This window comes from Quercus suber, unplaced genomic scaffold (assembly GCF_002906115.3).
Source record: "Quercus suber isolate HL8 unplaced genomic scaffold, Cork oak 2.0 scaffold_220, whole genome shotgun sequence".
Lineage (NCBI taxonomy): Eukaryota > Viridiplantae > Streptophyta > Magnoliopsida > Fagales > Fagaceae > Quercus > Quercus suber.
In genome coordinates this window covers 425706-453301 of record NW_027069678.1, presented here as the reverse complement: position 1 = coordinate 453301, position 27596 = coordinate 425706, and the positions used below count along the sequence as shown (strand labels likewise).

Genomic DNA, 27596 nt, shown 5'->3' with positions numbered 1-27596 from the left:
AATGTGGTGAAAAAAAATTGTCTTTAATTTTTGTGTAAATATTGAGTAGTTGGATCTTTGTATTGAGAAAGACCAGTCTAACATTATCATGCCTATTCTCTTACTTCTAACTCCAAACGCTCTTTGATTAGCACGCGTTAGACTTTAAATTAGACGTGGCAAAACAAGTCAAGATTCGCCGACCCAACTTGACCCCAGATTTTTTGAATCAAATTAAAAACGGGTTGATCATGACCTAACCCATTTTCTCGTAGGTCAACCCAACTTGACTTGGTTAACCCGTGACTTGACCCATTAGAATTCCTTTTTTTGGGTAAAATAAAAAGTAAAATTAAGACATGGTTGGTTTACTTATTTGTTGTGGGCTTAACAATGCACAACTCAAATTCAATTGACAAATGTAGTGCATGTGATTGATATTGTTTAAAAAAACATAAACTTTATAACTTTTATTTTGGATAATGTTATTAATATATATTTTTAACACCATTCAAATACAATGAACTAAAGAAAAATAATTGAGAAATTAATCTTATGGAATGCAAAAAAATTAAAAGATAAATGATTGTGGCATTATTCATGTTTGAATAACCTGATAAGTAAAGATTTTTAGATATCAAATGACAAAGTACATGCTAAGATAATTTGGTTGCAGTAGAGTTAAAAATATATATTTGAAATTATAGACATATATAAGAAGAATTCATAAGTGTAAAAAGAGTGAAGTTGAAGTATATAAATGAAATTGGCATAAATTATGGATGCTTAAGCCTATTTTCTAATAGTCCAAAGCTAAAATAAATGGATTTTCAAAATAAAAGATGATATTTCACGGAGTATCTATTGCTTAACAATGACATGATATTCATAAAAGAGACTATATATAAATAAATAAACAATCAAATTGTGAAGTAGATTCTCAAATTGAAGTAGGGTGGCAACCACATTGCATCTAAAATTAAACACAACTATTAGACTATTTTTCAAGATATTATATTATGAAATTAGTTTTTAAGATCGTAAATTTCTCATATATTTTTATACTTTGCCAAATTAGCTATCCAATAGGGCATTTGTAATTTTTTTTTTTATATAAATATTTTGGGATGTTAATATTATGTAGAAGTGAAACTTGTTTGTTTATTTTAATTAGATTTTCAAATTATAGACTAGACTCTTTTGTGTTTGTGCTATTTGTTTTGGTTAGCAACGTAGAGATTTATATAATTTTATAATTATTGAACAAATATCAATTTGTTGAGTTGAACTCTTTTTGATATGGATGGTGAATTCAAACAAATGATAGACTCATTTTAGACCCGACTAGACCTAGCCCCAATTCTAGCCCCAATTTTGCCACGTCTACGTTTAATTATGTGATCAATGTCAGTTCAGTGATCTTGAAAACCACACCGTGACTATTACAACCCTAAAAATATTTGAGTGATGTTAGGACTTTCAGAAATTTATTATATCAAACACAAGGGAAAATTCTAATTAAATGATCTATTTAATATATAGTTTACGGCAAATTAATTATAATTATGTCATGTTAGTTGGTAAGTAATATTTTATAGTGAAATTAATTGATAATAACTTTATCGTTTTTCAAATTATTTTAACTTGAAATATTAGCTCAAAAAAAAAAAAAAATTATGTGATTTGTGAACTCCCACACTTTTGAATAAAGCCCAAGTCACCCGTGTAAGACACATGTTGGAATTGAGAAATTTCCACTTTATCCGATGTGTGATTCCAACCTTGTACAATCATTTTCACAAACCTACTTTTTTTTGCCTTTTCATTTTCTTTTTCTTGTTTTTTTGGGTGAACTTAATTTTATTTATTTATTCATTAGAATGTGATAAATTTTGAACCTAAAGCATATTCATCCATAAGAGTTATATTTACCTTAACTAAGATCATGATTGCTATATGTTGGGGTTTTTAGACCCACTGGGGAATTAACTCAACTTCAAATAATTAACAAGTTATAAATTCATATTTGTTTTGAAGTTAATTGTCATAAATTAAATATGTCACCAATAAAGCAATAAAATAATAAATTCAGCGAAAATATCAGAAGAAAATAATATGGTAACCTAAGAAAACCTATGTAACAAACTGTTTCAAAATATCAGAAGACAATAATATGATGACCTTAAATCTACTCTTTGAAAATTTTAGGGTTTCTACCTTTCTAACCTCTTAAATCTTAATAAGTTGTCTAATGGGCTTTTATATAGACTTTTCATTAGAGTTACAAAAACCCACGTGTACAGTTAACTTAATAAATAACATCATATATGAAAAGCTGAATTTGCGTTTCTCAATCAATTGAACTCATCTCGATTGGTCAAACTTACAGATTCTAGGATTTCTTAAGCAAATTTTGGACTTATAAATTTACATTAAGAACTCAACAAAACTCAATTTCTTTTGTCATGGGTTGCAAACACCTAGTTCGTTGGACCTAACACTATCTTTTTGTTGTGAGTAATATTATGAAGCAAGGAGGTAAGACAATATTTTCAAATTTCAGGCTTATCATACTTGAACTCGAACGCAAGGTACTATCTTCCACAAACGTAGTTATCTTAGATAGTTGACACCAACTTGAAAAGGCCTTATTAATTAAATAGAATTTCAACTCAACTGTCCACATGCTCTCCCTTGAAAACCTATAAAACGACAATCTTTAGTTGTCGATTTATTTATATTTCAAATACATACTGAAAATGATAGGATCAATTGCCAACTAAACTAAAAGTTAAATTAACAAAGTGACCTGCCTCTCATACTTCCTTTCAAGTTGAAAATGATTTAACGAATTATTACTGGTAAACAAATTGAAAGTATGCCTTACCTACTTTTGCTTAATAGACAAAGTGCAATTTGTCTGCATCATCACTTAGTGCTAGGTGGGTCCAATTTGCATGTATCAAAGGCAAGAACGTCAATTCATTTACATATATGCTTCATCATGAATCAGTTTGTATCAGAGAATAATCTCCATCAGGATAACGCTATGATTAACCTTGGCAATGATTAACCTTGGCGCACACCACCCCCCCGCCTCCCCACCGCAACCCCCCCCCCCCCCACTCCTCTTCTAGCTCCCCAAAAATTTCTAATAAAATGTTTAATGACCTATATGGATTATTTATCAAAGTTAAAATGTCTATGAGTTTAACTCCCTCAAAAAAAAAATATATATATATATATATATTTGAATTCTTGTCCCAAAAAAGAAAAGAAATGATAGGCCAAGAATGTATTGACTCCTTGTGATGAATTAACCAATTACTTAACCAAGTTAATTAATTAATTCATTTAGCATGTAATAAACGTGGTAGCACAAACAATCACTAACTAAGTTAATATGTAGTGGAAAATAAATTGACAAAGTGATTTGTTTACGAATGGAAAAACTTATACAGCAAAAACCCCACCGAGTGATTTTAAGGTCACTACTCTCGAGAATCTACTATTATCGCAACAAACGGTTACAAGTAAAAGAATCTTAGTACCTTATACTAACCTATAGTTGAACCCTTACCCTAATACCCAATTAGATTTGTTTTGTAGTGATAATCTTTTCTTTTAATGCATGGCTCCCAGTATTGAGAAAGATGTTGGCTACAAAATTCTTTAGTTTATTCACATGATGAAGACCACGAATCTCCTTGGTTACAAAACCCTATGGCGTACAAATGCAGCAGCTTCTTGAAAAGAAAGATGAACTAGGGCATATATCTCCGGTCACAATACGCTTGTGAAAAACTTTTGCATTGATGGCATCCGCTGTGACGGCCCTTAAAATAATTCTTATATATGTTTAGGGTTGTGAGAAAAGAAAGCCCAAACATGTATACACAGATTGGATGAAATCAAAATTGAAAATTTGATTTTCATTAATCTTGATAGATAAGGTATCTATCGAGCAGTTGTCGAGTATTGGGCAAAAGCTGCCTTTTAAACATTGATAGATGATATCTGTTGAGCTAGGTGTCAAGTTTTAAAATTCAGAAGTTCTTCACTTGATTCTTGGACAGATTTGCATGGATTTAACACTTGGACTTAAAATCTTGTTCTTTGAAGTATTAAACACATCCTAGATCTACCCAATTATAAGTAAAGTGTATTTTGTCAAAAAATTAGTCAATACAAGTTGACATATGTTCATAACATGATATACATATGTTCTAACAAGAAAGACTTTTAAGGAACTTAAAAAGAATTTTACAAGATCTAGTAGTATATCTTTTTTTTTGAAGATAACAAGATTACAAATATATTAGACAAATTCTATAAAAGTGTATTCAAAGACATGAGAGTTCTTAAGTGGTCCTTTTATGTGGCTAAAAAACAATTATTGTTAAATAAAACACTAATTTGGTATAAATAATAAATTGTGGTTTAAGAAGTTTTAGGTTTTGACTTATGTGATTGATATGCGTAGTTTTTGTATATATATATATATATATTTTTTTTTTTTGAGTACTCAATTTTTTTTTGTTTTCTAGTATTTTGTTGATTTACGGGATAAGAAAGAGTGCAAGGCCCCAAAAGATGTCAATTGAGAGAATGATCAAGTTGTTAAAGATATTAACTGAAATGATAATTTCTTAAAATGATTCTTGATTGGCGTATAACTTTGTTATTTTTGGTCAAATAATTGCTATATATCCTAGGTATATGGTTTATTCCATGAGTTTGTAATGTGCTTGGTGAATGAAGTTACTTTTTGAAGTAAAATTCAAAGGTTCAAAAATTAAAATGGAGGAAAAATTATCTCATGACATGTAAAGCAAAACATATATTATAGATTCCACACATAAGTACTGAGTTTAATTTCAAACATTTCTAAAATTTATAAATCTTTCATTTACTAAATAATTATGACTTATTCAATTTTATATGAAAGAAATTAAAATCTAAGAAAGAAATTGAATAAAAAATTTCTGCGGTATTAGTTTAGTCATCTCTAGAAAGTACGAAAATGGTTTACTCACTTTTTAAAACAAAATAGTGAACACATTCATAATTACATATGAACATGTGTGTACGTTTTATATTAATAACCATTTTCAAATAAAATAGCAAACGCTTATTTAGATTCCTGGCTCCCTCGAGTTCGAGCTCAGTGGATAGATGTTATTATGGTCACATTTAAGTGAAAAACGCTAACATAAGTTGCCTTTCTTAGTTTCTTTACCCATTTCTCTTTCATTAAAAAAATAAATAAAAAATAACTGTATGTGTGTGAGAGCGAGGTTTAAATATTATCTTTTTATTCCATCTTTTGTTTTTATGTCCAAATTAATATGGTTAAAAAAAAAAAAAGACAAAAATTAAATACCTCCTTTCCACCATCAAATTAAAAATGAACAAATCAATGAATTGCATGTACTGATTCAATTAGGTTGAAATGAAGAAATCAATGAATAATATCGATACAATTAGATGAAGCACGTCATTTGTCGTGTGTAAAGTTATATAAGAAAATTGTTCGAGCATAATCTAATGGATTGCTCTATTAATTGTCCACGTATGCATGTCTTGTTGTGATTCCAGTATATAAAACTAATGTCTAGCTAGTCTTCTAGTCCTTTCAATGTTTTCTTTTGAAGTATGAGTTAAGCTATATAATGTCGGGGAAGATAGCAAAAATGCTTTTTCACCAGGGAAACTACATTTTACTTGGATTAGATGGAAAATAGTTTTCCTCTTTGATTATAAATTTGATGATTATGTACGTTTTGTGGGTCCATATACAGTGAGCTTTTTGAAGGACTGACTGTTTAAGCCAACTCGACTAGAACCCAGGCCAATCAATCCTTACAAATTACTATTATTTAATTGAATTAATTATTAAGAGAATTATGAGTCAAAATTCAAAGCCTTGCCTTGTTTTGACATGCAAATCTATTTAAATACACTTATTTTTTTTAAAATTAAAAATTTATTATTAAAATATTGTATTTACAAGGCACAGCCGCAAATATTGAAAACAGAGATTTATTATTATTAACTAATTAAGTGGGACCACCCGAAGACTTTTTTTTTTTTTTTTCTCAGCTGCCTGCCTAGCTAGCGCTATATATATAGATTGAGACTTGAGAGGATCAGCATTTTTATGGAGTGGAGTGTGTATAATATCCAGCAAGTGAAAAAGCCAGCTAGCGTTGACGGGTTCTTGAGAAATTTAGTGCATGCATTGTTGCAATATATGCATTGCTTCTGACATATTGCTCACTTGTGATGCCCCCCGCCGTACTGCATTGCATGGCCTTAACTTCCTTTTTTATTTGTTTTAATACATTTGATTGTCAATTAGAAAGGTTGTCATGTTAAAACATAGTGTCAATTATCTTTATACTTTTTTCTATTCTTTTGTCATTTATCTTATACGTTAATGTATATATATATATATATATGATCATCACATGTGACCTAGCCAATAATATATATATATATATACTCATATAAAATAAAACCATAACAGCTAGGTTAAAATCAATTTTTAGAAAGAGTGAGAGGGAAAAGCACGTATATGATTACTTGCAATTTAATTGGTAACATACATGCAATCCTTAATTCCATTGCGACATACTTGATCCAACTATTAAATTTACCACTTTAATTTGAAAATCCAAAATTACATCAACCCAAGAAAGGAACAATGTCAATGACAACATCTCAGATGAGACGCGCTTCTTTTCAAAGCTGTCATTACTGATTACCCTACCCAAAATATTGTCTATCTTTGAAGAACAACTTATGGTGCACGAATGATATTCTGTCTTTTCTTTTGAACACTTTACGTTGCTTTGTATTATGAACTTTTCCTTTCTGTTCCGTACTTTTACTTTATCGTTTCTGGTGTGTCATTTTTAGATTTATTAAGGGTACTGTCATTTGATGGTTTTTTTTTTTTTTTTTTTTAAATTAAGTTCTACATTTCTCAATTATATCATATGTTAGGGAAATTTAGACCCCAATATTGATTACCACGGAATCAAAGTAGAGTTGATTAATTAACCAGTATGCAACAAAATTCTATTTAGGGATAATCAAAGCACACTAAAAATCTTGCCAATAACAGTAAAATAAACAAGTGCAGAAAATAAATAATACAACAATATGGTTACAATGTGAAAAATCAACTACAACAATTAATGAAAAACAAACCAAGGATTATCCACCAACCCCAAGGAAATAAAGTCCACTAGTAAAATTGTAGTGTCTACAATAGAAAATAACCCTAAATTCTATTGCTATCTCTAATAGATATTTATTAAAATGAACACACGCAACTCTAAATCTATGGACTCTGTTAAGTTTTAGACTCCTGTAAACACAGATTGTTTAACCTAATACATTATCCAAGTTATTACTTAAGTATTTAAACAGATCTAGGATAAAAAAGTATCAATCATATTATAAACAATAGAAAAGCAAAGAACACAATTATGATGACCTAGGAGAACCAATGAAACAATCTAGTTTCAAGGTAAAAAACCTAAGGAGGATTTAACCTAAACAATCAACAAGACAACAATTCACTAATAGAATTGAAGTTTTTACAATAGACTTAACCCTAAATCTACTGCTACCTCATGTAGTACTTACTCACATTACCACACGCAATTTCGAATCCACAGACTCTTCTATTATGAATCTGTTGCACACAAATGCTCCAATTTGTGACTTTGAGAACTCCACTCAAAGATTTAAATCATCAACTGTGTGGTTGATTTGATTTCAACAAATTTTTTCCATTGGTACTAGCAGTATTGATTTAATCTCTAGTAGATGCTTGTTGAGTTAGAAGGTTACAAAACCTCACAGATCTCACAGGAGTAACTCATAAGTCTTGAAAAATGTGTATTAGAGTTTTGCTTTTATACCTGGCAGTGTTGGACTCAAACTATAAACGTTTCGCGGGCTTTTGGGTATTCTTTAAAATTCTACAGATTACAGTTCGATCGGTTGAAGGACTCTCTCAATCAGTCAAGCTCTTTAGTTTCTAAAAATCCTTTTTTGCAACTTGTACATTCTTGAATCTTGACTTGTATCAACTTGAGCAATGTCTAAACATTTTCAAAGAAACTAAGATCTTATACTAGACTAGGTTTTGTATCGGTTTGCCAACATACAATAAATTTAGTTTCTAAATATTTAGAACCTAATAGACTCTTTTACTCTAGATTTTATCACATGAACTTCTTGCTGGTGACTCCAAGGAGCTCTTGAAGATTTGATCTCCGTAGAAAACTTTGGGATGACTTTATGGCTTCAAACTTGATTTGCACTAATTATATGACAACATCAACACTGTGGAAGACGATTATCTATTTAGTTCTAAATCATGGGTTGAATAAGTGGAGGTTAGAATTTTCTCTTTGAATAGCACAAGCTTTTCTGCTTGTCCCATTTTTGTGAAGTCGTGTTTAATAGGCTTCTATATAGGCTTTCTATTGTGGTTAGAAAAAGCACTCATATAGTTGACTTAAAATGAATCATGTTAGATCAATATTAATTTTACAATTCTTAATCGATCGGCTGGTATCCAATATGTCTCGATCAATCTAGGTTATTGTCGAGATTCCAAAAACTTGCTTTTATTTAACTGATCTTTGGTTTTTGTTAATGTGTAATAGGTTATGGGCCTTAGGCTTACCTTGTTTACTTGTATGACACATATACTTGTACTACACATTCTGCCTCCTATACAAAGGCACTCATGTATGTTTTATTATGTGTGAAATACAATACTATTCATTCAGTATTTCTAACATGATATTAGAGCCACTACTCTAAACTTTTCTTGTGTCTTGCAGTCTTGTCTTTGTTGGTATTCTTCGCTGCCTCAACTTCTCCGGTAAGTAAGCTTTTTGTCTTTCTCCCAACCGCTTTGCAGCCGTTAGAGGTCCTCAAGGTTGAATCTCCATTGCCAAAAGCATTCTTTCTGCCACCAGAGACAACTGCCTTCTTGGGTCTGTCTATTGTGATCTCTGATTACGACACCAAAAATATCATTATGTAGATCTTAAACTGATCTACTCAACGCCACCGGAATCATCCCCATCTGACCATTCACGTGCCGCCACATGTCGGTCAAAGTTTCGATAAAATTCCTCATGCCCCATAAGTGTTGTTCCAATCTTAACGCCACCGCCACCATCGGAATAGTCTTTCTCCAATCTACCTTATCGGAAAAGAATTAGCGTCAACGGAAGCTCCACATGCCTTCACGAGCCACCTGAAGTTTTTGCATCTTCATCTATGCACCTTAAGTGCCTTATGTGCCTCCACTGACCCTTTATGGCAGATTGCAATGAAAGAGGAATTTGATTCATTATCTAAAAACTGTACTTGGGATTTGGTGACTCTCCCCCCTGAAAAATATGCGGTTGGTTGTAAGTGGATATACAAGATCAAGACTCGCTCTGATGGGTCCATTGAGCACCATAAAGCTTGTCTTGTTGCAAAAGGTTTTATACAGGAGTAAGAGATTGATTATGAAGAGACTTTTGCTTTGGTTGCTCAAATCTCATCTGTTAATTCCCTTTTAGCTGTTGCCGCTGCTAGTAAATAAGACATTTTTCAGATGGATGTCAAAAATGCCTTACTTAATTGAAATTTAAGTGAAGAAGTTTATATGCAACCTCCTCCTGGTCTCTTTATTGAACAAAACAAGGTTTGTCACATTTGACGTGCACTTTATGGCCTTAAATAAGCTCCATAGGCTTGGTTTGCCAACTTCAGCTCTACCATTTCTTGCTTGGGTTACTTTGCCAGTCATTATAATTCTGTTTTATTTATTCGTTGCATTGACAAAGACACCATTTTGCTTCTCCTATATGTGAATGAGATGATCATAATTGGTGATGACCTCAGTAGCATTAAAAAGCTCAAGGATTTTCTCAGTTAGTAGTTTGAGATGAAAGATCTTGGACATCTTAGCTACTTCTTGGGTCTTGAAATCACTTATTCCATAGATGGACTTTATATTACTCAAGCCAAGTATGCTTTTGAATTTTTGTCTCGAGCTGGACTCACTGATAGCAAGACTATTGAAACTCTAGTTGAACTTAATGTGCATTTGACTCCCTCAGGGGAGAAACCATTGTCTAATCTCTATCTTTATAGATGATTGGTTAACAACCTAGTTTATCTCATTGTCACTCGTTCAGACATTTCCTATGCTGTTCACCAGGTGAGCTAGTATCTGTCTCCTCCACGATTGACTCACTATACTGTTGTTCTATGCATTCTTTGATACCTGAAGGGCACTCCCTTTCATGGCATTTTCTACTCTGCTCGGTCTCCACTTGGTCTTCGTGCATTCTCTGATGCTGATTGGGCAGGAGATCCCACTGATCGAAGGTCAACCACTGGTTATTGCTTTCTTCTTGGTTCTTCTCTGATTTCTTGGCGAAGCAAGAAACAAATTGTTGTGGCCCACTCCAGTACTAAAGCAGAACATTGTGTCTTTACTGATACCACATCTAGCTCCTTTGGCTTTGATGGCTTCTTAAGGATTTATGTGTGTCTACATTGTTTGCTACTCCTCTTTATTATGACAACCAGATTTCCACTCATATTACTTACAATGATGTCTTCCATGAACGGACTAAACACATCGAGATCAATTGTCATTTTATCCGTTATATTCTTGTCCATGGTGCTCTCAAGCTGTTCTCAGTCTCCTCTAAAGATCAACTTGCATATAACTTCACCAAGTCACATCCTAAGGGATGCCTTCGTGCTTTGGTTGACAATCTCAAGTTGGTCTCATACTCACTTTGAGTTTGAGGGGGGCTGTTAACGTGTAATAAATTATGAGTCTTAGGCCCACCTTGTTTACTTATATATCACACATACTTGTACTACACACTCTGCCTTCTATATAAAGGCATTCATGTATATTTTATTACATGTGAAATACAATACTATTCATTCAGTATTTCTGGCAGTCTTCATCTCAAACTAGAAAATATATATCATAGATTTAAAAAGACTCAAACTTATAATCATGGATTTGCCAACATTGAATCTATTGAACCTAATCTATATATATAATAATAGGTGAAGCAGAGAGAAAATCCAATTAGATTTCAATTAGATTCTCAATTTTGCGCCACTTGTCATAAACAAAACTCAAAAAAGAAATCTAATTAAATTATAAATTTGACTTCAATTTTGTGTCATGTATCTTATCTAAATTTTTCAATTTTTGTGCCCAAATAAATGATGCATTAACATTTAACACAAAAGTCAAGAAAACCACAATAATAATACTCATTAACCTAAGCAAGAACATCTTACCTGCACACTTTTATAGAGATTATAAATTGTACTCCAATTTTGTGTTATGTATCTTATTTAAATTTTCTAATTTTTGTGCCCAAATAAATGATGCATTAACATTTAATACGGAAGTAAAAAAAACCACAATGATAATACTCATTGGCCTAAGCAAGAACATCTCACTTGCACACTTTTATGGGTGATCTCAATAGAGTCTAGAACTCTTCTAATTCCACAACCAGAACCAAGGAGTCCAACGAGAAAGACTATAAAAGTAAAACATCATCTCCTCCTAATTCCATATTGTCATCCCATGTCTCCTCCTCTCTCAACCTCTACCAACTAGATCCACACACTACCCTCTCCTCCTCCTTACGGATTTCTCAGACTAAGGCCGGGTTCAAACACATTGTTCAATCCTACTCTTCCTTACTTCACACTCTCATACGTTAGCGCTTCATTGGTGCCTCCAAGAAGTTTCCAAACTCAATGATAAGTTTTTATTTTTTAATGTCCCTTTATATATTTTAAATAATAAAATGCAATATTCTCTTTTTTTCTTCACTGTAGCATCACTTAAATAATAAAATGCAATATTTTTTTTTTTTATTCATTGTTTTATCTAATACTATCCTATGTATGATAAACCAAAAAAAAACCAATAGCATTACTTAAATAATAAAATGCAATATATATTTTTCATTGTTTGATTTAATTTTATTATCCGTGTGATAATAAAAAAAATTGGCCAATAGCATCATTACAATTAACCAGTCCCGTGCGGTAGCACGGGGTCACATACTAGTATTATTAATAATTCAACTCTAAAATTTTCATAAGGAACTCACTCACTTTCATTTTTAGTAATAGTGGGATTCTATTCTAAGAATCAACAATGGCTACTCTTTTTTTCCCCTTTTTGTGGGGGAGATAACTAGATAATGAGGAAGGGGAGGTGACGTTCTATTCATTCCATTACTATTGAACTACTACTTGAACCACATTTGATTGCAAGATAAAAAGAAAAAAGAAAAGATAAATTTGTGAAAGTAAATTAGATGACTAAGTTACGTTTGTGGTAAGCAAATTAAGATTAGAGTTGTTTTTCGTCTATAGTAGCTTGGAGAAGGCAAGTTCTTCGGTTTGGACACCAGTTACCTTGAAACAAATTCTCTCTTTCTGTCTCTAAGTTCTTGTCACATATATTTATTATTTTTCCTGTAGTTCTCACTATTTCATGAAAAATGAAGGATGCAATCATATGTAGTACATAGCACTAAAAATTGTGTGTGTATATATATATGGGTAGTAAAATTATAAGAGTTTAAATACAGGAAATTGGTCAATATACTTTATTTTAAAAATTCAATATACTTGTGAGTCACAAAATGCCTCATGATTTTGTTTAGACTGCTTTCATTATTATATGATAGGGAAAAATTTAATGGATGTTAAGAACATTGATTTATATTATATATTTTTTCTAATTTTTATCAATTTTTTTTAATTTTTAATTATTTTTTATATTTCTCATAAAAATGTGTTAAAATTTTCTTAAAATGATTTATTATTAATAGCGTAGCAACACTTGTTAATATGACCATATAAGGAATTTTCTTGTTATGATTAAACTTTCTATTTAAGCTGCCGTCCCACAATCTTATTTGACTTATGTGATCTGATCTGCACTCCATTAATCCTGAAAAATGATTGCAGACCAACAGTATACAGCACACTTAAAAGGTCAAATGACTATAAAGAGACAAAAAAAAAATAATAATAATAATAAAACCAGATGTTTTTCTGTGCATTTCTTACTTAATGACTTCTGGAATAAGTTTTTGTTTTTTGTTTTTTTGCCTAAAAGAATAAGTTTTTTTTTAATACATTACATTGTTGACAAGTTCATATCCAATGGTTCACTCTTTCGTGTTTCATGCAATAGAGAGATGCTAGTGCCACAAAATAATTTACAATTTTTACTACAATTTGCCCACGTGATGAATTATAAGTAGTGGAGATGTGAATCCATAATTTTATTTTCATTACTCATAACTCATCACGTGAATCATTTTGTGGCACATTTCTCCAAATAATATGTACCAATGGCAATCTTGAACATGACTTGTGCTCAGTGCATAAGTGCATTGGATATGTTGAGATATAAACATGTGTTTAATATCCATATCCTAACAGATTTAAAGCAATTAATGAATTGGACACAATCCTAACCCTGCAATCTTTATACCATTCAATTTCATTAATGAATTGGTAAAATTTCACAACTAAGGCACAGTAAATGAGTTAGAAAAAAACAATGATCATATTAAACCAAAAAAAAAAGGGTAAATAACAATTGCACCCTTTAGCGTTATTTAAAATTCAATTCTGTTATGTAATTTCATTATTATTATTATTATTATTTCAATTTAGTTATCCTATCCTCTTCTGTTAGAGGATTATCATTTTAGGGGTTACTAACGGCATAATTTTTTTTTTTTTTTTCAAAAGATACTAAGGATACAATTCTAACAAAAAGATAGCAAAACAATTGAATTAAATAAAGTTGAAAGTTACAAGACTGAATTGAATGAAAGTGAAATTTTAGGATTGAATTGAATTTTAAGCAAAATTAAAATTTGTAAATTGTAATTTAGATGAAATAATATTACTATTCATTCGATTGAATAATTTTGAATTGAACGTAGATAAGGTGTTCTCAATTTAAACGTTCGAGGATTCAGGGTTCTCAATTTGACATAACCATGACCTGATCACACATGCATTTTTAAATGTAATCAAACGTGTCCAAATTTAGTGAAACTAAATGCCAAACTAGACTATAACTCTATCGAATGAAAAGTAACTAGGCATGAAATTATAGGGAATAAGAAATTAAAGCGTTGGAAATCTGGAATTAACATACTTACATTAACGGAAAAGAAAAAATCTACATTGCAAGCGAGGCTAAATCTCTTTTTATGATAAATGAACAGAGTTTTGGTATGAAGTTGAACTATGTTCTTTTTGCTCCAATGAAACCTCTATTTATACCGACGTTCTAACAAATTTTGTTAGTTTTCGTTCTACACGGGTCAACGTGACCTTTGTTAGGGTCTATTGTATCTTCTGTTGGTAATTGCATTTCAAAAACCTTGTTTTTATATATTTGAATAAGTGTTAGTGTCATAGAGCGTACTTGAAGTGTACGTTGAAAACACAAGAAAACAACTCAAGAATTTGAAGTTCTGTTTCATCAAATGCTAATCGATCGAGGTTTAGTGAAACTCATGAACTCCAGGCTCGACTTTGGTTGACGGATCAGGCTCTTGAGAATAGAGACTTTGAAGTCTACTGTTTATAATGACCAAGTGACCTAGGAATCTATTAATGCTATATTTTAATATTCAATAAATGCTATATATGGGTAATATAATGCATTCAAAATCATATCAGAAAAAATTTCCTTATTTCAATATCTTTCCATGTTAATTTAATTTAATTTTTAAGGACAAAATTGGGAAATGCCCCGTTTGAGCAAAAAAAACCAGCATTATGCCCTCTTTTCCAAACTAAATAGGGAAATGCCCCTCTTTTGAAAATCGAGTTTCTCAAAATCAATTTAGGCCTTATAGAGGCGTTTTTTAGAAGCCTATAGTGACATTTTTAGGACATTTAGTGGCATTTTTTAACTCGATTTCTATGAAATTGAGCTATAGGTAAAAAGAATTAAAAAAATTGCCTATAACTCGATTTTATGGAAGTTGAGTTACAAAACGTCACTATAGGTCCTAAAAATGTCACTATAGGTCCTTAAAAACGCTACTATAGGGCTCCAGATTTTTTTTTTTTTTTTAATAACTCGATTTTGAGAAAATCGAGTTACAAAAGAGGGGCATTTCCCCATTTAGTTTGGAAAAGAGGGCATAATGCTGGTTTTTTTGCTCAAACGGGGCATTTCCCAATTTTGTCCTAATTTTTAACAATAACATTTGAGACAACACGCTGAGGATGAACTTTGAATGTGACATACATAACAATTCATATGACAAACATAGGAGTGTCAAGAATAGGTTAAGAATATTTAAGCATACTGATGAAGCGTAAGTTCGTCAGTAGAATGAATTCGTCGGTAGAGTTGGTCAGATGAAGGCAATCCTCAACCTGTATGATCGTACTCTCAAAGGTGGTCACCGGTGTGGTGCCTGCCACAAGGCCTCCGATGCCAAAGTCAGTATAAGAAGCTCTCTGGGAAACGAACAATGTAATTAGAAAGAATGAAAAAGATCTCTTAGTATTTGAGTGTGTATGTACCTGGTCCTTAGCAATGTGGGGGACTTATATATGTTCTTATGGCCTCTAGCCGTTGGGGTAGTTATGGAGGTCTTAATGCTCCTTTGGTAATGTCTGGGGTTGTTTAATGTGCCATCACTGTCCTTCAACGGATTGTATAGTTGTCCCTGTAACCGTTTTGGGTTTGATTGCCTGCATTGAATGGTCTGGATATCTTCGTCAGTAAAGCATATGACTGACTCACCTAGCCAGAGTTTGGATTCGTCCGTATCGATGGGATCGTCCGTGTGTACATGAACTCGTCATCCTCGTTAGTTGCCCCCCGATTCTGTGATCGTTATTTAAATGATGATCATAGAATACGAAGGGTTACTGGTTATAAATGACTCTTGGGGTTCTGTTCCGTATTAAGTGCGAAGCGGCGACGCTTCACAGATCGTGGCCTACGTGGTGCGTGCTGATTGGTGCAGTTAATGCCCAAGGTGATGAGACTATTGGGTTTCCCACCGACTTTTCCGTTTTTCGAGCTTTTCATTTTAACTTCCTTCTCTTCTCATTTTTCTCTTTCACATTTCAGCCATTGCTCTTCTTTTAGCTTTTTCCTGCTGCTTTTCTTTGAGTTAATACATTGGTCAAGCAGAGCTCCCTCAGTCCGCCATTGATTAAGGTATGCTTCTCTTTCCCACTCGTTTCTCTTTTCTTGGTTATGCTTGTGGTACTGTTCCTGATTTTCTTTTTCTTTTTTTTTTTTCTGCTTCTTTTTGTTTTTAATTTTCCTGTGATTCAGTTGGGTTGTTTTCCTTTTCTGTGTTTTTGTTGGGTTTTTATGGTTGGTAGTTCTGAGGTTAGAGCTGTTTGTCCCTCAGTTTCTTTTCTTTTTGCGCGTTTAGGGGGGGCTTTAGGCACTTTCTCTAATTTTGGGAATTTTGTTTTTGAGGGTAGTGGCCTTAGTGTGGTATTGACTGACTTGTTGCCTTTAATTAGGCAATCAGTTGATTGGTTCGAGGGTCAGGTGAGGAGGGAGAATATTATGTCCGAGGTTAGATCCAGCGATCTCGAGACTGGGTTGTCGTCTAGCGGCAATCCAGTGGAGGGGGATACAACTGTCTCTTCTCCCCGTGTTGTTAGGGCTTTCTATGCCCTTGAAGAGGTTTGTGGTCTGGATGCCGAGACAGTGAGTAGATTTAGGGATAGGTTTCAGTTTCTAGGGAGGGTTCGTGTTCGTCGGCCTAACGACGAGGATAGAGCTTGTCATTTCTTCCCGGGTGAGTTGTGCTTTTATGAGGCTGCCTTTACCTGTGGACTTAGATTCCCCGTCCACCCTTTCTTCATGGAGCTCCTGAGCTATTTTGGGATCGCCCCTGGGCAGTTAATGCGTAATTCATGGAGAATAGTAGTCAACTGTATGGAGATATGGTTGGCTGCTAATGGAGATATGATCAAGGTGGGTGAACTCGTCCACCTTTATCGTTTGAAAGAATCAAAAGAGTATGGGTATTATGAGCTGGTTTCTTGGGAAAGAAGGACCAGGATTATTAGAGGGCTGCCTTCGTCCTTCAGGTATTAGAAGTCAAGATTTTTCTTTGTGTCCGGGGATGACTTTGAGACTCCCTCCAGTCAGGAATGGGGTGACATTCCAAGGTTGCTTCGTCGGTGGGCAACCCCGACCTTAGGTGCGTCAGTTTCCCTCTTTGTCGTTTTTGTTTTGATGTATTCATTTGCTTGTGGTCGTCACAATTTTTTGTTATCCTTCTTTTTACAGATAAGAGACGGCCTAAGCTCAAGAGCAAGTATAAGGAACCCGTTGAGCAGGCAATTGAATACGCCCAGACAATTGAAAACTGGGACGACTTGGTAGACCCGAGGACGTTAGCCTTTTACAACCTTGGTCCAGATCCTTCCTCTTTCGTTTTGTGAAACATCGAAATCGAAGGAAAGAAAAGTAAGTGTTGAATTCGTCAGTGTTTTTTTTTATTTTTTTTTTTATGTTGCTCTTTTTCTGGCAGAGATGACGACGAAGTTTAACAAGGACCTTTACGCCAAGATGAGGTTGAAGAAGGACGAGCCGCTGTCTAATCTCGGCAAGAAAACGGTTCGTGTTACCGGGAGGGGTGCCCCCGTTGCTCCAGCTGCTTCTGTCCACCCGATTGTCTCCATGGGGGAGACGACGAGGACAGCTTCTCCCACTGTATCGTTGGAAGAGATAGGTGGCACTCCCGTCTTGAAGAGGCCACGTCCCTCCGAAAAGGGGAAAGAGAAGGAGAGGGCTGACTCTCGTCCATCTACCATCTGGAATGATGAAAAAATGGCAGTGGATCGAGCCCATGAAGTAGTGATTGCTGCCGATTTAAAGGCCTTGTCTGGTGTCCCCCTCAGTGGGCTAGCTACTGGCCACGTCCATAAGATCATCCAAGTACTTCTTCCTTAATTTTTTTTTTTTTTGTTTTTTTTTTGAAAATCTCTAACTCTCTTTTAGGTGCTGGGGGAGAGTCTTCATCTTTCCTCTGAGTATCTTACTCAGGAGGCAAAGGTGGCGTCCTTGACTTCTAGGGTGGAGGCGTTAGAGGCTGAAAATTCAGACTTGAAGAGGATCTCATCGAATCCATGGGCGCGGCGAATACCCTGAAAGAGCAAGCAAAGAAACTTACAGACGATCTTAGGGTGGAGCGTCAGCTGAACATTGAGAAGGACGAGCAGATCGTAGCAGCCAAGGAAAGCCTCAAGACCATTGCAGCTAGATCAGTAGCAGCCTTCCTGACCACTGACGAGTACAACACCGTGCTCTTCAGTTGGTATTTTAAGGGTTTCGAGCTTCTGTGGAGATACCTCGCCAAACACCCTTCCGGAGTAAACATGGAGGCGCTTGATCTGGAAGAGGTGGATCAAGAAATAACGGCTGACGAGGCGGTTCAATCATTTGCCACCGAGACTGAGGCTCCAGCTGACGCTCCTGATGACATCGCTCCTGCCAAGGATGCCCCTGCCGACGACGCGGCTGGACAAGTTTGACACTTAGCAGAAAAATTTCTTTCTTTTGTGGTGCCCGTCATATTTTGGGTTTTTTTTTTTTTTTTTTTTTTTTTTTTTTTTTTAATCTATTTGCTAAACAATTTTATTTATTTTGAGGACAGCATTTTTAGCCCAGCGTTTATGGGCTTTTAGTTGTAGAAACAGTGGCAATTGGCCTGCTAGCCTCTGGCTTTTAATTTTATTTCTTTGGCACTTACTTGTATTCGTGATTGCACGTCCCTCTTCTTTTTCGTTTGATGCATGTTAGTAACTTGTATCCGTCTAGGCGGGACTTTATCACTTAGCCATTTTTGGCTTTTTAGGGATCTTCGTCAGTCTTTGGCTTTTTAATCACAAAGTGATCTTCGTCAGTAACTTACATCCGTCTAGGCAGAATCTTGTTACTTAGCCGTTTTTGGCTTTTTTTTTTTTTTTTTAATCACTTAGTGATCTTCGTCAGTAACTTACATCTGTCTAGGCGGAATCTTGTTACTTAGCCGTTTTTTGGGCTTTTTTTTTTAATCACTTAGTTATCTTCGTCAGTAACTTACATCCGTCTAGGCTGAATCTTGTTACTTAGCTGTTTTTTGGCTTTTTTAATCACTTAGTGATCTTCGTCAGTAACTTACATCCGTCTAGGCGGAATCTTGTTACTTAGCCATTTTTGGCTTTCATTAGTTTCTCTAGGCATGTTTATACACAAATATGGGCCGAATAATTCATGTATTGATCGTAAATGACAAATAAGTCTTTTCATTACGTCTACTGGTGGTATTTCTTCAAGTGTTCAATGTTCCACGGTCTTAGAAGCGTTTGTCCGTCTAGGGTCTCCAAGTGGTAGCTACCTTGTCGGGAGTAGTGAATGACTTTGTATGGCCCCTCCCATGTGGGGCCGAGCTTTCCTTGAGTTGGGTCTTTGGTTGCCTGGGTGACTTTGCGCAGGACGAGGTCCCCTATGTTGAGTCTCCTGAGCTTCACCCTTCTGTTGTAGTAATCTGTCATTTTTCTCTGGTATTCCGTCATCTTGCTGAAGGCTTTGTCTCGTACTTCGTCAAGGCAGTTTAGGTCAACTCGCAGTAGGTCGTCATTTTCTTCTTCATTGAATGCTTCTCTCCTGGTGCTGGTCATTCCCACTTCGACAGGGATCACTGCTTCGGTACCGTAGGTGAGTCTGAAGGGGGTCTCTCCCGTTGGGGTTCTAGCCGTGGTTCTATAGGCCCATAAAACGTTGGGCAGTTCTTCTGGCCAGGCTCCTTTCGCGTCATCCCGTTTGGTCTTTATGATCTTGAGCAATGTGTGGTTTGTTACTTCTGTCTGTCCATTCGCCTGTGGGTGGCCTGGTGACGAGAACTGGTTCTTGATGCCCAAGCTCGAGCAGAAGTCCTTGAAATTCTGGCTATCGAACTATCGTCAGTTGTCTGATATGATCGTCCGTGGGATCCCGAACCTGCAAACTATATTCTTCCACACGAACCTCTGGATTCTGGCCTCGGTGATGGTTGCCAGTGCCTCTGCTTCAACCCATTTAGTGAAATAGTCAATAGCAACTAGTAAGAATTTTACCTGACCTTTGCCTTGAGGCAGTGGGCCAACGATGTCGATTCCCCATTGTGCGAAAGGCCATGAAGATGTTATCGTCGTAAGCTTTTCTAATGGGAGCCGTTGAACGTTCCCGAACCTTTAACATTGGTCACATTTCTTGACGAATCTTGTTGCGTCATCTTGCATGGTTGGCCAAAAGTAACCTGCACGCATAATTTTTCTTACCAGGGATTTTGGGCCTGTATGATCTCTGCAGATCCCTTCATGGACCTCTCTCAGGACGTATTCGACCTCTCCTTCTTCAATACACCTCAAGTAGGGCATGGAGAAACCTCTTTTGTACAAGGTATTATTGAGAATTGTGAATCTGGCTGATCTTTTCGTGATCTTCCTAGCTTCATCTGCGTTTTGGGGTAGGTGGCCATTCTGGAGGAAGGACATGATGGGCGTCATCCAGCTATTTGTACCCTCGACTGCGAATGTTGAAATTTCTTCTATGCTGGGGTTTCTCTGTATCTCCATCATCAAGTCTGTCCTTGATTCTGTCTCTTCCGATGAGACTATCTTTGAAACTTTGTCTGCAGCCATATTCTGGCTTCTCGGAATCTGGATGAATTCCACTTTTTCGAACTCTTGAGTCAAGCGTTTCGTCAACTTGAGGTATTTCTACATTCTTTCTTCTTTTGCTTCGTACTCTCCTCTGATCTGCCCAATTATTAGCTTTGAGTCGTTCTGGACTAGCAGGTTCCTGGCCCTAAGCTCTCTTCCGAGCCTTAAACTCGTTAGAATTCCTTCGTACTCAGCTTCGTTATTGGTGGCTGGAAATTTCAGCTGGACTCCATATTTCAATGTTTCTCCGTCAGGAGTGGTTATGACGACCCCTACTCCCCATCTTTTTTGGGCTGATGAGCCATTGGTCTGCATCACCCATGTCTTGTCCATGTTGGCAAGGCTCAGCTCGTCTGGGTGGGTACACTCGGCGATGAAGTCGGCCAGAGCTTGTGCTTTGATGGCCATCCTTGGATGGTACTCCACGTCGAATTGGCTGAGTTCAATTGCCCACTGGACCATCCTCCCGGCTGCCTCGGGTTTATTCATAGACTTCTTGATGGGTTGGTCCGTCATCACTAAGATTGGGTTTGCCTGGAAGTACTGCCTGAGCTTGCGCGAGGCTATTATCAATGTAAACGTGATTTTCTCGATCTTTGGGTACCTGAATTCAGCTCCTTGGAAAGCTTGGCTGACGTAGTAGACTGGGAGCTGTTTCCGATCTTCTTCTCGTATTACGGCTGCACTGACGGCTGTAGATGAAACTGCCAGGTATAAGTACAAGTTTTCACCTTCTTTGGACGGGCTTAGGAGTGGTGGATTGCTCAGGTAACGCTTGAGCTCTTGGAAGGCCGCTTCACATTCGTCGGTCCATTCAAAGACTTGCTTCAGGGTCTTAAAGAATGGTAAGCATTTGTCCGTTGCTTTAGACACGAATCTGTTAAGAGTTGCAATCCGGCTTGTGAGCTTCTAGACTTCCTTGACGGTCTTAGGTGATGCCATATTGAGTATAGCTTGCACCTTCTCAGGATTTGCTTCTATTCCTCTCTGAGACACCATGAATCCGAGGAATTTTCCGGAGGCGACACCAAAATCGCACTTACCTGGGTTTAGCTTCATTTGGTATTGCTTGAGGGTATCGAATGTCTCCTTAAGGTCGCCCAGATGTGCGAGTTCTTCCTTTGTCTTGACGAGCATATCGTCGACGTACACTTCCATATTCCTGCCTATCTGCTTGACGAACATTTTATTCACCAACCTCTGGTACGTCGCTCCTGCGTTCTTCAGTCCAAAGGGCATTACCTTATAACAGTAGAGCCCCTGGCTGGTGATGAAGGCAGTTTTATCCTGATCCTTGTCAGCCATTTTTATCTGGTTGTACCTTGAGAATGCATCCATGAATGTCAACAGCTTGTGCCCGGCTGTAGAATCTACTAGCTGGTCTATTCTGGGAAGAGGGAAACTGTCCTTCGGGCAGGCCTTGTTTAGGTCCGTGACGTCCACGCACATTCTCCATTTTCCATTTGCTTTCTTTACTAGGACGACGTTTGCCAGCCAGTCTGGATAGTACACCTCCCTGATAAAGCCTGCAGTCAAGAGTTTACTCACCTCGTTAGCAATGGCCTGGTCTCTTTCGGGCGCAAAAGTTCTTCGTCTCTGCTTGATGGGTTTCCTCTCTGGGTCCACATTCAACCTGTGTTGAATAACTTCTGGAGATATGCCCGGCATGTCGTCATGACTCCAGGCAAAGACGTCCAAGTTCTCCCTGAGAAATTGAATGAGCCTCGTTCTCATCTTAGGACTTAAGGTCGTCCCTATTCTGGTTGTTTTCGTTATTTCTCCCTCGATCAACTCCACTACTTCCAGTGCTTCCACCTTTTCTTCCTCTTTTTCTTCCACTATCCACGTGTGGTTCTCCTTAGCTGCTAAAACAGCTTGATAGCATTCTCGAGCTAGAACTTGGTCTCCTTTAACTTCACCAACACCATCTTCCATTGGAAATTTCACCTTCAAGCAGTAGGTGGATGTGGACGCCTTCCACTTGTTGAGTGCTGGCCTTCCGATGATGACATTATAGGATGAGGGACAATCTATTACCAAAAAGTCTATCTGACGAGTCAACTGCTTTGGGTTCGTTCCAACTGTTACCGTTAGCGTCACTATGCCTCTGGGATACACCCTGTCACCGCTGAAACTGACGAGTGGAGAATCGAATGGACGAAGTCTTTTTGGATCCAGCTTCAATTGTTGGAATGCGGAAAAGTAAATGATATCGGCAGAGCTACCGTTGTCCACGAGGACCCGTTTGGTGTTGAACCCTTCTATGGTGAGCATTATGACCAAGGGGTCATTGTGAGGCTGTTTCACTCCTCTGGAGTCACTCTCGTTGAAGGTCATTTCCTGATCCGTTCGTCTGTACTTTGGCAGGGGTGTCATATGGACGCTATTCACTTGTCGTTGATGTGTCTTCTTAAGTGACTTGAATGAGCCCCCGGTGGTAGGCCCCCCTGTGATCGTCTGTATCTCCCCGACCACATTTTGAGGAGGTTGTGATTGACGGTCGTCGTTCCTGGATGAGGACCGATGTTGGCCTTTGTTTTCATCTCGAAATTTATTGTGTTCCCCCTTCTTCACGAATTTCTATAGCTTCCCCGTTCGTATCAATTCTTCTATTTGCTCTTTGAGATCCCTACAATCTTCGGTGTAATGGCCATGATCTTTGTGAAATCGGCAGTACTTACTTTTGTCGCAGACGTTAGGAGATGAGTGCAGTGGTCGCGGCCACTTAAGGTAGTGCTCGTCCTTAATCTGCGCTAAAATTTTGTCAACGGGCATAACGAGAGGAGTGAATTTTATCGTTCGTGGATTTTTATCATCTTTCCTTCTGACTCCGTCACTGATTCGACGATCTGGTCGGTCCCGCTTTTGCCCTCTATGGTCGTCTTCTTTTCTTCCTTTGTCCCCTGGTCTATCCTCGTTCTTGATAGCAGCCAATGCGTCCTCGGCGTTCATGTACTTCTGCGCCTTGAGGAGCATTTCAGCCATCGTCTTTGGGGGGTTCTTCGCAAGTGAGCTGACGAGATCCCTGGATCTCAGCCTTGCCTTGAAGGTCGTCAGTTGCACCATATCGTCAGCTTCGTCCACCTCTAGTGTTTCCCTTGTGAAACGTTTTACATACGACCTCAGGGTTTCCTTTTCTCCCTGCCTGATGGTAAGCAAGTGGTCAGCGGTCCTCTTTGGTCGTTGTCCTCCAATAAAGTGACGCAGGAAGGCGTTGCTCAACTACTCGAACGTATCGATGGACGATGTTGGCAACTTTGTGAACCATTCTCGGGCAGCTCCCCTGAGTGTAGTTGGGAAGGAACGACACAATATTTCATCTGGGGGCTGCTGAAGTCCCAAGGTCGTCTTGAAGGTGTTTAGGTGATCTTGGGGGTCCTTCAGCCCATCGAAAGGCTCGAGCTAAGGTAACCGGAACTTTGACGGCACTGGGCAGTCGAGGACTGCTGTTGTGAATGGCGAATCCATCGCCCAAACCATACGATCCACGCTCCGCTCCGTTTTTTCTTTGATGGCATTCCTCAGTTCGTCCATCTCCCTCCTCATCTCCCGAAGAATATCTGAATTTTGCTCGGCGGGAGTGTTTGGCCTTCGATGGTCACTTCTTCTATTGCTATCCCCCTCATCTTCCTGATTTCCCTTCGAACGATTTTCCTCCTACTGAAGTCGTAACCTCATTTCTTGGTTTTGCCTAGTTAGTTCTTCAACTATGGCTGCAAGGGCTTGAACTTGCTGAGCTAGGGTTGCAGAATCTTGATTAGACTCCATCCTAAAAAGAATAAGAGTAAGGAACCACTATTTCGAGTTTGAACACGAAAAATGTCGTCCCCACAGACGGCGCCAAACTGATGAAGCGTAAGTTCGTCAGTAGAATGAATTCGTCAGTAGAGTTGGTCAGATGAAGGCAATCATCAACCTGTATGATCGTACTCTCAAAGGTGGTCACCGGTGTGGTGCCTGCCACAAGGCCTCCGATGCCAAAGTCAGTATAAGAAGCTCTCTGGGGAACGAACAATGTAATTGGAAAGAATGAAAAAGATCTCTTAGTATTTGAGTGTGTATGTACCTGGTCCTTAGCAATGTGGGGGACTTATATATGTTCTTATGGCCTCTAGCCGTTGGGGTAGTTATGGAGGTCTTAATGCTCTTTTTGGTAACGTCTGGGGCTGTTTAATGTGCCATCACTGTCCTTCAACGGATTGTACAGTTGTCCCTGTAACCGTTTTGGGTTTGATTGCCTGCATTGAATGGTCTGGATATCTTCGTCAGTAAAGCATATGACTGACTCACCTAGCCAGAGTTTGGATTCGTCCGTATCGATGGGATCGTCCGTGTGTACATGAACTCGTCATCCTCGTCACATACAAGTGTCTTAATTTGATGGTGAAGTTGTTACTATCTTTAGAATTGTCTATTAGAAAAATACGGTTACATTTGGTGAGAATTAGATATTGTGGAAATGGATCTTAATCTTTTAGAGTTTTTATGTTAATTCTACGATTAATTTTCCAAAATCTTTTCTATTTATTTTGAAATGGGTAGATTAAATTTTACTACATCACTACTTGCTTTTAAGAAATGTTGATTACCATTGTATTGATATTTTGTTAAAATCCAATCTATATATTTCAAAATCGATAGATATGATTTTAAAAGTTACGTGAGGAGTCATTTTTAGAATTCTAATTCTAAAGAATCATTATCTGACAGAGATAATAGTAACAATAATAAAAAATCATGGACTATACAAGTAAAGTAATGATGTTCACTTCAATGGTGCTTGCTCATTATATGAATTTAAATGCACTTTAATGTTTCATACGTTTATGTTTTTGGATGTACTTTTCTTTGTTTACTGCTGAATGCTGATTGCTAATTTGCAGAATATTAGTTAGAGTATAGTTGTATTATGATTTTAAAAAAAGAAAAAAGAAGAAGTGGTTTTAAAAATCTAAAATTATATACAAATAAACTATTTATTTTTTTTAAAAAGAAAAATGATAAACCCATTAATAATGAAATTGTTGCTTTCAAACACAGTATTCAAACTCTAATACAAACACTGCAGAGTGCAAAGTTTTGGGTGAGAAGCGAGAAACCATTTTCTAATACAATGGACGTGATCACACAATTCAATGATCTCTCTAATGTGTCGTAAAGAAAAGAATCCAAAAACTTTTTTTTTTTTTTTTTTAATTTGGCTTACCTTTTTTTTTGAGGAAGAAACGGAATTCATTCTAATTAAGAAAAACCGGCTATGTCAGCCAATACAACTGGAAATAAAAGTGGTGGAACATCCTCCATCCACACTACAACATCCGAAACAGAAATAGCATGATGAGCTAATTTATGAGCAACAATATTACCCTCTCTCTTTACATGAGAGTAGTGTAATTCATTAAAAAAATTAACCTGACGTCTAATCTCATCCAAAACTAAGCCCACGGCTGCAAGGAACTCCGTATCTTCCTGCAAAGCCTTCACCAACACAAGTGAGTCAGTCTCAATGATTGCCCTTTGAAAACCCAGATCAGAAGCAAACTCCAAGGCGGTTGCAATAGCCGTCGCCTCAATTTCCAAAGGGCTGTAAGCCTGAGGAACCAGCTTTGACATTGAGCCCAAAACCAAGCCTTCACTATTCCAAATGACCACCCCAACCCCAGCACTATTTTCCTTCGTGAACCTGGCTCCATCGCAATTAACCTTCACCAGACCATGCTCAGGTGGTTTCCATTTTTGCGCCGTAGGAGGACCAGTCCGACTTGAGTGAGGGAGCGCATTAACTCCCATGAATTCTTGCAAACGTTCCTTTGCGAGTTGGGAGATTTGATGCGAGCTACAACTAGGTTTATTAAGTCTAACTTGATTCCGTTGATTCCAGATGGTCCACGCCGTGACTGAAAAGAGCTCCACGTGGTGCTGGTTTTTGATCAGCCATGACAGCAGCTCTTTGAAGGTGAAGAAAGTGATTGAACCACGGCAACTCCATAACGTAAAGTCCTCCCAGACCACGTCCAATTCACCACATGACCACACAGCATGGAGGGCAGATTCATGAGCACCAGAACAGCGATCACAGAGCGGGTTTTCAATGACGGTTTGACGCACCAAATTTTCCTTGGTGGGCAGGGAGTTTCGGCTAGCCCTCCAAATGAAATTTTTAACTTTGTTTGGTACCTTCAGTGACCAAATACCACGCCATAACTCCCTATCTTCCTCTGAACGAACTGCACTACTAGAGTCTTCCTCCTTCGACTTCAAATACCGATATCCCGATTTGCTGGTATAAGTCCCTGTTTGAGTGAAGGGCCAAAAGAGTCTGTCATCCACTCCTTGTTATGGCAATGGCATGGACTTGATCAGTTCAGCCTCTTCAAGAATAAATATGCCATCAATGACAGAATGGTGCCAGCCGTGTGTCTCTTCATCTATCAATATCTCCACCCTTGCATCTACCATGGAATCAATGATAGGAGAAAGAACTTTGGTTGGGTGTTTTCTTGGCAGCCATGTACTCTGCCATATATGCACAGACCTCCCATTCCCCACCCTCCACCTACAACCTCTAAGTAGCACGTCTCTTCCATGTAAAATACTCCTCCATGCGTAGGAACCAGTGGATGATTCCTTAGCCTCCATTATAGAGCAATTTGGGAAAAAATGGGCTTTGAAAAATTTATAGAAAAGTGAGTTGGAATTTTACAAGAGCCTCCAAGCATGTTTTGCCAACAAGGAATCATTGAAAATTTCTAGGTCTCTGAAACCCATACCCCCCTCCATCTTTGATTTTGTCAAATCCCCCCATTTCACCCAATGAATTTTCC

The 27596-nt window shown here is 37.1% G+C and overlaps 1 protein-coding gene across 1 annotated transcript; it reads right to left on the bottom strand.

Annotated features, from left to right (window-relative positions):
- Positions 1-23352: 23352 nt before the first annotated feature.
- LOC136070236 (uncharacterized) lies at positions 23353-23838 on the bottom strand. Its single transcript, XM_065779916.1, has one exon. The coding sequence runs from the start codon at positions 23836-23838 to the stop codon at positions 23353-23355; it is 486 nt and encodes a 161-aa protein (XP_065635988.1).
- Positions 23839-27596: the final 3758 nt, after the last annotated feature.

What these genes read in the sequence shown, in the direction of transcription:
- LOC136070236 (XM_065779916.1), bottom strand. Translation starts at nt 23,838, where the DNA reads ATGGTGCAACTGACGACCTTCAAGGCAAGGCTGAGATCCAGGGATCTC.